Source organism: Daphnia carinata, chromosome 4 (genome assembly GCF_022539665.2).
Source record: "Daphnia carinata strain CSIRO-1 chromosome 4, CSIRO_AGI_Dcar_HiC_V3, whole genome shotgun sequence".
Taxonomy (NCBI): Eukaryota; Metazoa; Arthropoda; class Branchiopoda; order Diplostraca; family Daphniidae; genus Daphnia; species Daphnia carinata.
In genome coordinates, this window is record NC_081334.1 from 7651988 (window position 1) to 7667101 (window position 15114).

Here is a 15114-nt window from a genome sequence, read left to right on the forward strand (position 1 = left end):
AGGAGGGAATAATAATAACGAGTCCCCACAGCACCACCAAAAAAAGAAGAATTGTGTGTGTGTGTGTGTGTGTGTGTATATTTATCCTATATATCCGAACCGGATTTTCATGACGAGCGGAAAATGACCGACACTTCCCCCCTCTCGTTCAATTTTCTTTTTTTTTTTTTTTCATTCTCTTTCTATTGGAAAATTAAACGTCCCTTTGTTTTAAAAAGACATTTAAAAAAATGCGATGAACCTCCCGTCTTCCGCTGATTGATATTTCGATTGACAGCATCGCAGACAGACGGTGTCCCTTGTTAGTTGAGAAATTGTATAATCAAAAGACCTTGATACATCCATAAAAAAAAAAAGGATCCAGCATCTAGTTAAAGGAGGGGGGGGGGGGTAGACATGTTAAACTACTTAAGATACATTCTAGCGTCGCAACACAATAAAGAAAAGAAACAACAAGCGAAGCTGTATAACGATGCTTTTAAATCCCCAAAAGTATAAAGTATAGTCCGCCATTATCAGATCACGCAGGGTTTTAGTGATTACCTTTTTTCTTTTACTTCCCTCATCCTGAGTCCTCCAATGACACATGTTATCGCCATTATCTATCAGACAGCGTATTGCGAAAACGCGTGGATTTTATACCATCGCTATCTTATAACACGTACCCTTGAAAAATGATAAATCAGTTTCATTTAGTACAATGGGGGGGGGGGGGGGATGGATGGAGGGAAAAGAAAAAGAATGCTATTTTACACATGATTTGAACGAGCGGACCTTACTGCAGATTTAAAACATTTCAATTTCTAGCAGCCGCCAAATGTCTATCGATGAAGTTATCTGTCAACTGGTGACCAGATGAAGAGTAGAACTCATCACGAACACACAAAAAAAAAGAAAGAAGAAGAAGAAGAAGAGAGAATCCCATAAATACAGAAGCTTTTCTTTAGGCCCATGTACTTCAAGAACATAATAGACCTTGCTTTCTTTTTTTTTCTCGGACGGGCTCATTGTTAAAAAAAAAAAAGAAAAGAAAGGTATATATACACGGTGCCATCGTTCCTTATCGTCTCTCTCTGTACGTGTTGCTACTATTTTTCCTTTTCCTATTGTGTTTTGTTTCGGTTCCATGTCTTTTGAGAGCTCCCCCCCCCCGGTCAGACATCGAAGGAGATTAGCAACTGGGCCAAAGACTATACGGATGTTTTTTTCCTGCGGATCCCATGCCCTTTTTTTTTTATACTGTACAGTGGGGGAGGTTAGAAAAGAATATAGAGTATATATAAGTTTTGGTGCCAAAATATAGCTAGAAGCACCCAGAGGGGCGGGGGGGGGGGGGGGGGTTCCCGGTTATTTCTCCTATTTCATTTACGGTGGAGAAGGCAAACGCCTACGTATGTTAAGGTGGCCTCAATCGAATTCGGACTGTTATTTCACGACGAAGCTATCAAATAATTTGTGATTGAAAAAAAAAAAATTGTTGACTTGAAAAATTCGTTGGGTGAAGAATACACGTGCATGCATATAACGGTCTGTACAGTTTCGCTCCGTCGAAGAAAGGGAACTCTATCGTGCTCATTGTCTGCGCTCAAAGATGGAAGTTCAAACAATTTCCCCATCTGGAATTACACAAGTCTTTTCTCAGATGGGCAAAAATTTTGAGAATAAAGAAGATAACTGGTTTGTTTGTTTGTGTGTGTGTGTGTGTGTGTGTTCGTCCCTTTAACATTCAGATCAAGCCAAAAAGGCATTGCTCACAGCTGTACCTCACCCCTATTTTTTTTTAATTTTTCCTAGAAGCAAAGAAGCATCTATCGTCGCCAAACGAATGGAAATAATACATTTTTTTTTTGTTGTTGAACTGATTACTCAAGTTTCCGTCCTGGCTCCTGAAAAATGTTATCAACTCTCCGCCGTCTCGCTATTGTGCGAAAATCTTTGGCCCCGTGCAACACAGGGAGAAGGGAGAGATAGTCGTAACAGCAGTCAATATGTTTACAAAGAGGAATAAAAGAAGAAAGGAAAAAAAAAAAAAAAAATAAAAGTAGGAAAATATCAAAAGGGAAGCGACTACACATCGAAGAGAACTGACGATGTGTGCCATTTAGCGATGGTTTAATGGAGACGAGAGGCGGGCCATCCAGCTCTTCACCATTAGGGCGTGTGTTATATAGACGTGGAGCGCCTTTTTTGAAAGCCATCAGCAGTTCACTAAATACCTGGTCGTCAACGCTATAGAAGAAGAAGTAAAAAACGAGATGAATAGATTTGGCCGAGCTTGAAGAGGGACCTCCGCTCTCTTTTGTTGATTTCCCTATTCATCGAGTTCTCTCTCTCCCTTTTTTTCAAATGTAAAACGACGATGGGGTGCCCCGCAAAATGGGGGACTGACATCGAATGGGACAACGAGAGGGCTCCGAAAATGAGACGGTAATCATAAAAACACACACAAGAATTGACGATTCGTTGCTGCTGTGGATGCCCCAAGACCAAACCCTCCCCAAACTCTACACTCGAAAAGATTGGTGGGTGTCAGTTTTCTCTTAGTCGTTGCACTTTTTTTTTTTTTTTTGCCCCCCCCCCCCTCATTTCGTTATGAATTCCCAGGCCCCCTTTTTAGATAGTTGTGTTCGACGTGATCTCTGATTCCAACATGTGCTTTTGATGCATCGCAATGTGCGTGTACCGTCATCATCATCATCGACGGTATGTAACCCACACAAAAGGATTCCCCTCCGATCTCTTTATAGACTCGCATTATGTTTTAATACACTCACTAGTAGCACCACAGACGAACCGGGTATATTTTTTTTAGGGGCTTTTTCAGTCAACAGTCAAAAGAAAATCATTTTTTTTTTTCTATATCGATAGAAAGAAAAAGAATGGTTAGCTTGTTGCCTCTCTTCCTGCTCTACTTTTTAATGTACAATGTTAGTGTAATTGTTCGTTCGCGTCGGTGTTGGCTAGCTAAAAATAATGCAACAGGGAAAACCAGTTCGTATGGGAGATATATGAACGACCACACCCTTTTTGTTCAGCAACGGTTGAAAAATGCAATGATGAATGACTGTCATTAGCATTTTTTTCAAAAATGATCAGATTTTAATGAGTTTAAGTGAGGCAACTACTGAACCATTTTTCAATCCATGCCAAGAAAGCCAAGTCCATTAAAGCAATTAAATCAGTTATTCGGTCCAAAATTCACAAACAAAACATTAATTCAGGGGATTATTGAAAGCATTAGAATTGACGAGTCTAGTCGAAAGTTTGATTAACATCGTTCAGCATTTCCTTCTTTTCCATCGTAAAGAACCCACCCCCTTAAAAAAAAAACATATGCGCCTCCTTAGAAATCCTCATCTGTGTTGTGGTGCGTAACGCAAAAAATCAAAGGCACAGAAAAAGATTGACGGGTCGCATCATCCGGATGGACTTATACACTCCATTATGGAACGACAATCCGCTTGATATTCCACGTCCGGCTCTCTTCAACATAAATAGCATCCAACATTCTCCCCATGTCCTTTCTTCTACTTACTACTACACGATACAAGGAGGAATGAGACTAACGTACATGATTGTTGGTGGCCTATCATGTTCTCCGCGTTTTGAATAATAACAACAACAAAAAAAAACGCAACATTCCAACGTGGAATGCACGACGGACAGGAACGCTGGCTATGAAAAGATGCCGTCGAGCAGCTTGATGTATTTAAAAAAAAAAAAAAAAAAAAAAAAAAGGAAGGGACCCATCAATCGACATTTGGTACAGCATATTTACTCGCTAAAAGGATGTGCTTTACGCAGCATAAGGCGCCTTGTGTGTGTGTGTGTGTAATCAGTAAAGCATGCGGCTAAAAAGGTATCGAAGGGAGAGGAGAAAAGATAGAACTCAGATAGCGACTTAGTAACTCACCAAGACCAATTTGCCAGTGATTTTCTTATATCTACAGCGCATAACAGCACACACACAAAAAATGAGGAGACGGCTGAATAGAGAGAGAGAGAGAGAGAGAGAGAGAGCTGGAACAACTTTTAAGCTTCCCCATACGGTGCCGAACACAATGGACCACGGCCGGATACAATGGCCCGTCCCAACGAATGAACGAGGCCAATGGCGTGCTGTTGCGGTATCCCATTCGGAATCGATGCCCCGTGAAATGTCTATACAAGTCTATTACCGACTACATTTTCAAACTATTCCAGCGTGTTTGAAAAGAGAAAAAAGAATTCAAGCCAACTGGATGGGGCTGTTTTGAAACATCTCGAAATAGGGAGACGGGCGGACCGGTTCGACTAAATAAGACGCGAATGCCCTTCCAACACATGTGGCTTAAAAGTCCACGTATTTCCCATGGAAAATGTCTAAGGTAAGGGCGCTGATAATGGAGTTCTCCGATCTAGTGTCTCTGTTGTTATGTGCAACTATACGTTTGATGTTTGTCCTTTTACAAAACGACTTGAGGACATGCGGAAATCACATGGCTAATGCGGGCATTTTTTTTTTTTTTTTTTGGGGGGGGGGGGTGGGGGGACATAAAATTGTACAATAAACATCATTACGTCGGTGTAAGAAAACCGCTGCTAAATGCTTTTTGCATGAAAAGATTTTTTTTTTTTTTTAGAAACTAAATACCCTCAGTTTTTGTTTTCTTTCTTGCCGCCCCTCTTTCCTATTTCTTCGTCTTTTTTTTTTTTTGGTATTCGAATATTATTCAAATGTAGTTTTGCGCAAAGTCTCTTTTGTTGGGGGGGGGGTGCGGGATACCTTACCGGGAATTCCAAGGGCGTTTGCGTACGATACGTTCGGAAAAAAAATGTAAAAAAAAAAAACGTTAATTGGAACCCTTCTGTTTAAAAAAAAAATGCAAACGTAGCAGGATCTTGGAAAAAAAATCATTGTCGTGTTTCTAGAATTCAACAAAAAAAAAATGGAATTTGGTGTGTGACTTTTACTTTCGCAAACGGCGTCCCCCAAATGGCTTGTTGTCAAGCACCTCTGATAACGGTTGTTGTGGGAACGCCAAATTTCGGTGAATTACAAGGGCGAAATTAAAAAATTAACGCAAAACAGCCATGAATTTCTGTTCCTTTCCTACCTGCACACCTTTAAAAAAAAAAAAAAAAAAAAAACTGTTTCTCAAACAAAAGTAATACGACAAATTGTAGCAGCACATACGTGCCGTTTAAGCTGTTAATGCATCTCTTCAATCATTGCCAAAATTTCAAGGTAAACATGAATTGGTTTGGCTCCACAAAAAAAAAACAAAAAAAAACAGTGACAATATTTTGCCCAGCAGAAATTCGTAATTCGATGTTTGCATAAAATCCAGCACGTGTTTGTTCTTCGAATCAAACCTGATCTGTTCACTAGCACAAAAGCAGCACAAGAGTGTTGGAGTTCCTACCTGCAATGCTTTTTAATACTAAATAAAGCAAATTCAAATCGCTGAAACGAAACAAGTTTTTCGTGTCGCTCTTTTCCTAACCAACGCGTCACAATGCAAAATGCCAATTTACAAGGGAAGACATGTCCCGAAGATTCAAGGCTCTCTAAAGAGGAATGACAGATTAGTTGGTGTAAAGCAAGAGAAGCCTTGAGTTTTTTTGTTTTCCATTGGGGACATCATCAACTGCGCCCTGCCTTTCAGGCACTAGATTCAAGACCAAACCGAACGGTCTAAATAGGAGAGATAATGTGATTAATCATGCACGATGAAAAAAAAATACCGCAGTTTCGAAATAGGACGTTGCTTCCTCGTTAACGAGACAGTTGACGAGCCTCTGTCACAATCACAACATTCTAAAATGACTGAAAAGTCTAACGTGTTTTTTTTTTCCAGCCGACAAAAAAGAGAGACGACGTGACATCGGCAAACCAAAAACCAAACTTGACATCCTCGGGGCTCGCGTGTTGAGAATCATTACAAGCAAAAGTGTTGCAATTTGGTTCGCGGGGGAATCTTAAACTAACGGGCTAATGAACAACATTCCTGTTTCCATGCATGTTTTTGATTATTAAATGGACTTACCTTGAATGTGGTCTGCTTCGCCAAGTGTTAATCACACATTCAATTAAGCACAACAAAAATGTTACTGAAGCAAAGATGGCTGCCGTTTACGTTTTAGGCCTGTGTTACAATGCAGACAACATTTTGCGTGAGCATGCTCGTTTGTCAAATTGTTTTTTTTTTCCTTCCTCTTTCAATTGGTATTGCAAGGACGTACAGACGAAAGTGACCGAGTCTGAAAGGTAAGTCTAAGTTAAACAGGTAAGTCAAAACATATTCATGAATTCATTTTTTTCGGGTGGGGTATCTTTCTAAGTTTTTCTAGCAAGTTAAAACGTGACACGTCGACAACAAGAGTTGTAACGAATCATAATTGCAAAAAAAAAAACGATAATCCATAACAGCATTAGCACATAACAGGTTTTGTTTTTCCTCAATTTCCTGTATACACGTACTAGGCTCGTTAACGTCTTCAGGTATAGCCATGGCGAACAATTCACCGTGGCCCAGCACACCTGTAAAACAAAATCAAGGCTGGAAACGGTGAAAGGGAGAGTCGATGTTGATTTAAGGTATAGGCACACACACATTGGCTACCTGTTACCATAAATGAAAGCAGAACAGAATAAAGTAAACGACGTTTGATCGCATTAATCGCATTTCCTAAATGCCTTGAGTACGTTTCATAACCTTCTAGGGGTTCAAGTTTAATTCCGGATAGTTTTGCCAGGAATCAGCTATTTACTTTCAAAGTATATAGACATGACATTAAAAAAAAATACTGATATCAAAACTGTCAGACTATTTTTTTTTTGGCAGGAATGAAAAACAAGTGCAACCTTGATCGAATTAGAATTATATTGCATAAGATTTAGGCCATGTTCAATTTGGCTGAGCAAAAAAATAGAGATAATTGACGTTGATACTCGGTAACATATCTAACAAGCCCGACTGTACAATACGAACGATCTATTCACCTTCAACATCGATACCTTTCACCATTTGTTTTGTTTTTTTATGTGTGTTTTTTTTTTGTACATTATTGCAAAGCACCTTCAAATTGAATAGAGTGGAAGACCATTTATTGTTCTCCTTTCGTTCGGTCAGAGAAACAATACACGACAGACTATGGCACGCTGCAATCTAATGAGATTCCATCTAAGAAATAAGTTCAAGAATTGCAATAAAGAGCGTGAAGAAGAGAGCCAAGAAAAGAAAATCAGATGTTGAACGTGGCCACAGACACATACGCGATATGCACACACACACACACACACACACGTATAAAACGTAAAAAAAAAATCCATAAAATAGCGACGCGCTGAATCCATCAATCAACGTAACAATCAAATTAAAAATAAATCGGGAAAAACAGAGACTCTTTTTCAGCGTCCCTGCCGACATCTTCTCCACACTTTGCATGTGTGTGTGTGTGTGTGTGTGTGTGTGCAAAAAGGATATCAAGAGAAACAAAAAAATTCGGAGATTGCACTGGTTCCAGTAATAAAGGGTCGTACCGTCTCCCGCCGGATGTCGACAATTAGAAAACACTTTGGAACAAAAAATAGATAGGAATCGAATGATTGGTGAGAGCGAGTGACACAAAAACAAAAACACAACACAATTAACAAAAAAAAAACAAAAAAAAACAATAACGATAGGCTTTTCTTTTTCTTCTTATTTTGTTCTTACTCTTTCTCGCCCGTTTTCAGTAACCAGAAAGTCCGTAACATTTCCTGAATCAATTGCGGATCGATGGACCCGTGCGCCGTGTAACGAACGGCCCTCAAGTCGCTCGACCGGCTAACCACTCCAAACTCTCCGATGATGTAACCATCGTGCGTTTTCTCTTCGACGAGGTACCGATGTGCCTCCTCGTCGAATCCTCCATGATCCAACTGGCCCATGTTCAAGCCCGTCTCTTGGTCGCCGTTGCAATCAGCGCCGAAACAGTCGTCGCTCGCAGGTAAAGATCCCAATTCTTGTTTCGAAGATGCCTGGCCATCTATTGGAGAATTGTCGAGGCTCTTGATGGGCTCCGCTTTTTCATCCAGCGGAATCTGCTCGAATTTCGTCTTGGACGACGTGAACGGGTTCGTTTCAGTTGAACTGGCCGTCAACGTTGAAACGGTTTCCGCGTGCGGGACGAGCTCGGTGGACGTAACGTGACCTTCTGCCTTTTCGTGCGTTCTTTCCGATGTTTCGTTATTGATTTCCGGAATTGCGTCATTCGCTTTAGGAGTTGCATCGCTCATCTGCAGTGGCACATCATTCGATTCTTGTGTCACACTTTCCGAAACTTCCGGCCGTGCCGTAGTCGATTCCACGATCTTAATTTCCGTTACGGCCATCTGTTCGCTGACGGGAGGTTGAACGGTTGTCGTAGTGGCAAACAATGTCGTCGTAGAAGCCGCTTCTTCCGGTTTACTAGTTGTAGACGTAACGATTTCTGCTTCCTGGTTGCTGACAGTCGTCGTCGTCGTCATCACTTTATCCCGCAGACCCAAAACGAGCAATCGCTCGTTATTGGATAGCCGGAACGATTCGACGGCTTTCCTTGTGTCTGTTTTATTTAAAAGAGAAAAAAAAAAAAAGAACCGGTTATAGCCCCTCGTCTTTATTTCATGTTGAATTCGTTATAAAAACAAACAAAAAAAAAAAAAAAAAGAAAAATTCTAGTTTTTGTATCGTGATACGCGTACCTTTACTAGTTCCGTAAAGCCATTGAGGTGAAGGCTCCATATGAGTATCAGCAGGCGTGTCACCGCCATGGCCATGTCCAGTTTGTCGGTTCTTGAAGAAAGACTTCGCAGGTACGCGCTGAATGCTGGGCAAGTTGGACAAGCTGCCAAAACCGACGATCTTGCGTCCAGTTATCGCACCGGCCTTGCCACGCCCTGAAGAGATAGGCAAACTAGCCATGCGCGTCGTACTCTGCTGGAGCTTTTGGACGGCCGGAGAGCCTGTCACGGCGCGACGTAACGCCGCACCTACGCTGTCCCTAGATCTCAAACGGCCCGTTACACCGCTGAAACTTCCGTGCTGTTGTTGTTGTTGTTGTTGTTGTTGTTGTTGAGGTTTCACCACCGTCCGCTGGCCGAAGACGTCCTCTTGTGCTGGAGCGACGCTAGAAGGCGCCACCGTAGTCGATGTCGCTTTCACTTCCTCCGGATGTTCTTCACCAGTTTTCACGTCTCCCGTCCTCAACGATTGAGGATGGAGACGGATCTCGACCGTTTGTGAAGGTGACCAAACGGTAGGTTCGTCACGGTCCGTGACGGCGTTGAACGGCTCCTCGGTCGTGGTCGTCGCAGGGCTTTTGTTGTTGTCATCAGGGCTGCTGACATCAGCAGCACCAGCGTCCAGTATCTCTTTTGCAAGCGATTCTGGCGCCAGCCAAGTGGCCGCCGTCGCCTCTTCTGTCGTGATGTCGTGAGTCCATTCCGTCGGGCTTGTCTCTTCCACGTTAGCCACCGGCATCGAACGAACGCTGGACACGACGAAGAGCACGCAAAACTGCGCAAACCGGATGCAATGAAGAGACATTATGAATTGAATCGATCGTAAGATATTTGGTTCATATATGAACGATAGAAAACAGGTGGGCGATAAGAGCCGGATTTTGGGCCAACGCCCTCATCCGCCGGGGCCTGACGTCTGCAATATTCTGGCGGCTGTATTTTAATCGTTTCGAAAGAGAAAGGGGGGGGGGGGGGGGGGAGGAGGTGATAGAAAATAAAAAAAGAAGCTTTGCTGACGTAATACGGGGAAGAAATAAATCCTTAATGTACCATTGGTCGGATGTCCGGATCACTTGTTTTAAGAGATCGTAGATCAAAGTTGGATACGGTTTTTTTTTTTTGTGTTCCTTCTTTACGGTCAATGACTTTTGAGGTGATTGAAAGAATACTTGCTTGTGTTACCTTTAGAAAATGGAAAAAAAAAAAAAGAAGCAAAAGAGCCAAAAGAGAGAGAAAGAGCCCTGCAGCAATGGATGATGCCGTAATCAGAGCGGCGAATCAGCTGAACGAATTTTCAAGGACTCGACAGAGTCGGGGAGACGATCCAAAAAGATGATGGTCAAAAATCGAAACGATCGAAATCTGCTTAGTGACTAGTTCGCTTCGCTGTTTTATATCATCCAGTTTGACCTGGCTGGACAAAGAAAAACGCCAAACAAAGTCATCGATTTAGTTTTTTTTAGCATTCAACAGTCGCTTTTCGCTTTGAAATGAAAGAGATTCGCATCCATCAGAGCTGCTGCCAGACAGATGCTCGTCGTGAAAAGTGAAAGTAAAGGAGAAGGCAACTATAAAAGGAAAAGAATATCGTAACGTCAATCGACTCCGTCCCGAAAGGCTTTCGTTTCCTGGATGTTATTATTGCTCATATTCAAATAGCTAATGGACGGATAATCACTGAAGTTAATAGACACATCCGACTACCGTTGACTCAATATGGAAGATTTTTACCTGGGCCAACATAACCGCATTTTTTGTTGTTATTCGTTTTTACGACACGGAGTCAAACAGCGAAATTATTCATTGGCAATGGGCTGAATAATGATTTCATTTCTACTAGTCCGGGGGCTACTTGTCCATCAGAGCGAATCTAAATATGGGACTTCGGCTCGCAGTTTTTCTTAGAGTTAAGACAAGTTTAAAAAGAAAGAAAAGAAACCAAAGAAAAGAAAAAATAATAAAAAAACAGGTCTTTCTTCTTCTTTTTTTTTTTTTTTTGCTAGCTGCGAATTACAAGAAAAATGAAACTGAAGGCATTTGGAAAAGAGAAAAGAACCAAGGGCTAAACCTTGTGCGGGACGACGTTCAAATTAGTTAAGAAAATCACCCTTCTTCTCCGCAACGATGGCGGCATTAGCATTCGGCCTTCCTTCGATTCAGGATCGCACAGGCGTGACCGTTGTTTGTGACCAAAAAAACAAGTTGACAGACGCAAGAGAAACACGACAATAGATGCGACCGTCACGGGAGGGTCTTTTGAAAAAAGACACGCCAATTTCCTGGTGTCTTTTTGTAATCCATTTCTAATCTTCGATACGCTTTTTTTTTTTTCTTTTCATTCCGAATTTGGGTGGAGTCGTGATGGAATAGCTGCACCAGAACCTTCTCCCTCGTGTCTATCCTCTTTTTTTTTTTTTTTTTTAAGGCGTTTCCCCGACCTTGCTCCGGGACATTTTCTTTCGTTGCGGAGCATTAAACACAGGTGATTTCGTAAAAAAAAAAAAAATGTTCTTTTGATTCTTGTTTCTGCATTTCTTTTCACCGATTCCATGTCGACTGCCTGTCGCGTCTACTAATAATGCATTATCATTTATGCAAAACGATCGGCTTGGGAAAATCCATTTAGTTGTTTGGAATTTTACGAAATAAGTGCGGTGCGCAATACGGAAATTGTTTCACATTAAGCCTTAAGAAATGCAAATAAAATAAAGTTAAAAAACTCTTAAGAAAGAAAGGATCATTACGGGGAATTGTTCCAGCGCGTCGAAAATTGCTCATAGTTATGCAATCATTGTGAATTCAAAAGTAAGCTATAACCAAATTACCTCGGCCTTCGTTCTTCTTCCTTTTCGTCTGATAATTTTCCAGCCAATGGAGCAAAAAAAATTTGACCGTCAAGTTTTATTTGCTGGCCATCTTTTTCTGGCGTTGTCTTTTTTTTTTAAAGAAAAAACTTTCGTCGACTAAAACAAATACGCTAACGCCCAGAGCGGGACATCCTTTACGTCTCGTGTAACAATATTCGCATACTAATGAATTCATTTTTGTTTTTTTTCTTGTTTTCACGACCTTCCCATTTAAACAGAAAACCATATGCAATAAAGAAAAATGCTCGTTTCATTCAAAACGCTCTCATTCTCAAACTACATCAAGTTCACGTCAAATAGAACACACAGTTCAGTCTTTCGTTCAACTTCTATCGTGTCATAGCCACTGATACAGTGCAGAACACGTGATTGGCATGTGCTAACTAAGAGGAACCGGTTTGCTGGAGTCTTTCAGTATTTATGCTGCTCAACTTAGAAACGACAAAAAAAAAACGAATCACGTTGATCATCAAGGTCTCGTGTACCTTCTGTGACTAATGTAATTGTTCGTTTTTTTGTTTTACAATAGCGGAACAAAAAAACCCATTCGTTTGTCAATTGTTTCCTACTTGCAATTTGTTATACGACAGTGTCGATTGAGTTATATCGCCGGAATCAAAGAGAAGGGAAAAAAAAATGGCCATTTAACGTTTCAACTACTTTACCATTGGGGGTTTTATGGTTGCTGAAAAAAAAAAATAAAATCCCTAATAAAAAGCACCAAAGAAATGTTTAAAGTGCACGCCCGTTAGACAGCCGCTGTGGAATAAATGTAATTATTGTTTCTAAGGTTTTTTTTTTCTTTTTTTCTTTCTTTCTTTTTGAATGCGTGACCGGAATGTAGCACCGACTGAGCCAGATTTTTCATTCCTTATCCGCACTCTTTTTTTTTGTGTTTTTTTTTTGTTTTTGTTTTAAAGTTGGGAGGGTAATTTGAAGACGAGACCTTCATCCATCATTATTTCGTGGTTGTGGTGGTGGTGTTAGCGCGACACACGCAAAAATAAAGCCAACGCGGTAGGCAAGGTCGTCCTAGTGCGTTCTTCGTTTATTTTCGTGTTGATTTTCATTTCGTTTTCTATTTTTTTTTTTGCATGGCAAATGATTTTATACTTTCGAGAAAAGGCGCTGGAAACGGGCCCCATGCTGTGTCGGGAGCGCTGGCCGATGTAATAGAGTCGTGATATTTGAAAAACAAAAGCGACGTCTACTAGAAAATGCCGATGATTCAAACCGAGTAGGAAGGAAACTTTCAAAAATAACGAGATAAAATAAAAAAAAGGATGGTAATCTCGTCAATGCGCCATATGCAAATGTCATCACTTTTCTTATGGTGAGAGGAGAAAACGTATGTTACGTGAACGCGTGAAACCGATTGCCGGTTTTAAGGTACCCTCATCTACACGGAATCAGTATAGGAGAGAAAGATTGACAGGGAAAGTAAAAGCAAAAGAATCTAATCGCAAACTAACTTAAAAGAAACGAGATGTTCTTTTATAACCTATGAATATTTATAAAGGTGAGTGAATTGTGGGAGGATTATATGGATGTTGAGAGTGGAGCACATGAACACATGACGCGTGTACATCGACCTTGACGATGAAGAACAGGTAAAAACATTCTCCCATTTTTCAAAGCCCTGAGATGACATGGTAACACTCACCAAATCAGACAGGATAAAGAGGTCGAAAACCTCACGTTGGCATTCCATAGGGAAAAAATTAAGAATTGTTCGACGTAAAAACAAAAACGAATGGCTCATCACTAACGTTTACTAAATTGCAGGTAATCTCACCCTCTGAAGGCTCTTCATTTTCTTTGGCAACTAAACAATAACGTTTCGTCTTTAACTGGAGGGCAAGCTTTTTGCCAATAGCTAATCTTCCATCCAAAAACAGCCAATTTTGGCTAAGGTTTTATGCTTCTATGTACTTTGACGTGTTACACAGTCTAGCCACACAATACCTGAGCTTATCATCTCCCTCCCTTTGTGTACGAACATACCTAATTAAAGCCCACCCTATCAACAGACCCCCCCTTGGCTTGATGATGGCCAAACTACGGGGGGTAAGAGGACATGGACACAAAATAAAAACAGAAACATTTCTTACCGTGATTTGCAGGTAGATCATGATGTTGATGATAGATCTCTTTGGGAATGTTCTCTTGTTTCGATTTCTTCGATTAATCCACAATATTCTGGAACAGGGGGTAGTCAGTGCTAAATCTCTGCTGTGTATAATAGTAGCTAGAAGAGGGTTTGCGTAGTATTCAATTGTGGGTAATAAACGATCAGTGGTAGAAAATTGCTATTAATCCAAAGTTGGTCTTCCTGATTCGATGGATTCGATTCGATACATTTCTTGTTCACTGCAACAACCACAAAAAAAAAATAAATGAATTAAAACGTCGAGATAACATGAGCCAAATTGGGGAAAAAACCGGAATGCTAATGATCAAACATCCATTGCCTTAATGAAGCGAAATACACCGCAGTATCAAACATGCAACGCAATGAACCCCCACCAATCGTTTTTTCCTTTTTCAATCTCGTCTAACTGGTAGACCAAATATTACACGTATGACATTTTTTTTTCTTCAACATTTTTCAAGGACTCCCAACTGAATGTGCTATTCATGAAGTCAACATATTTTTTCATTTGGTTAGATCAAATCGTAAATAATCGTTATCTCGTCTTCTAGCACCGAACAAACAGTGCCAATCGACATATTCAAATGGCGAACGCATGCCCTTGAAATAATTTAGCAATCACGAGAGCAACGTACGTTTTTATCACAGACACGTGATCTCAAAATCGATTAGCGAACAAACCGAACATCCCATTTATCCGCAATAAAAAAAAAAGCGGTTGGAACAATCAAAATGCCCACCAACACCCTCCCATCACGCAGCACAATTCACGGTCAATAAACGTTCAAATGAAATCAATCGCTACCTCAAAGAAACGGTATATGTGATTCATAGTAAAACTTGAAATGTCTGAAATCTTACCTGTAAAACGTAAACGACAACACTTAAAGACAGGCGGGCGAGCGCGCTCCGGCGAACGGTAGCTCTCTGCTTGGGACTTGGCGATCGAGTGGCTGATGACTTTCGAGTCACCTGTGGATCATTTCGTTTCCTTCTCTGTGTGTTTTTTTTTTCTTTTTTAGGTTTGGATGTTTCTTCTTTTTTTCTCTTTCTCTCTCTCTTTCCCCTTCACTCCACCCTTTCTTACCATCCCCTGCCCACTATCCCATAGTGTGTGTGTATAGGGTACACACACACATACTGGACAGTAAGAAAAGATGGAGCAAGTTCTCCAGAGTGCCCCTCCCAGTTTGCTACGTAATACCAGCCTCCTCCGCCAGGCTATTCGCTCTATACAAGTGGCCACTGTGTGTGTGTGTGTGTGTGTGTGTTGTAACAAAAAGGCCAGAAAAGACGGACATGACGAGAGAGAAAGACAGGGCCATATAGTGAGAGGAACCCAGGAA

The 15114-nt window shown here is 41.0% G+C and overlaps 1 protein-coding gene across 1 annotated transcript; it reads right to left on the reverse strand.

Moving 5' to 3' along the window:
• Nucleotides 1-7073: 7073 nt before the first annotated feature.
• LOC130687467 (mucin-5AC-like) lies at nucleotides 7074-14783 on the reverse strand. Its single transcript, XM_057510639.2, has 4 exons — nucleotides 14630-14783; nucleotides 13728-13986; nucleotides 8711-9524; nucleotides 7074-8571 (listed from the first exon to the last, which is right to left on the reverse strand). Exons 2-4 carry the CDS (start codon nucleotides 13746-13748, stop codon nucleotides 7697-7699), a joined length of 1710 nt encoding a protein of 569 aa, XP_057366622.1. The 5' UTR covers nucleotides 13749-13986; nucleotides 14630-14783; the 3' UTR covers nucleotides 7074-7696.
• Between the last annotated feature and the right edge of the window lie 331 nt (nucleotides 14784-15114).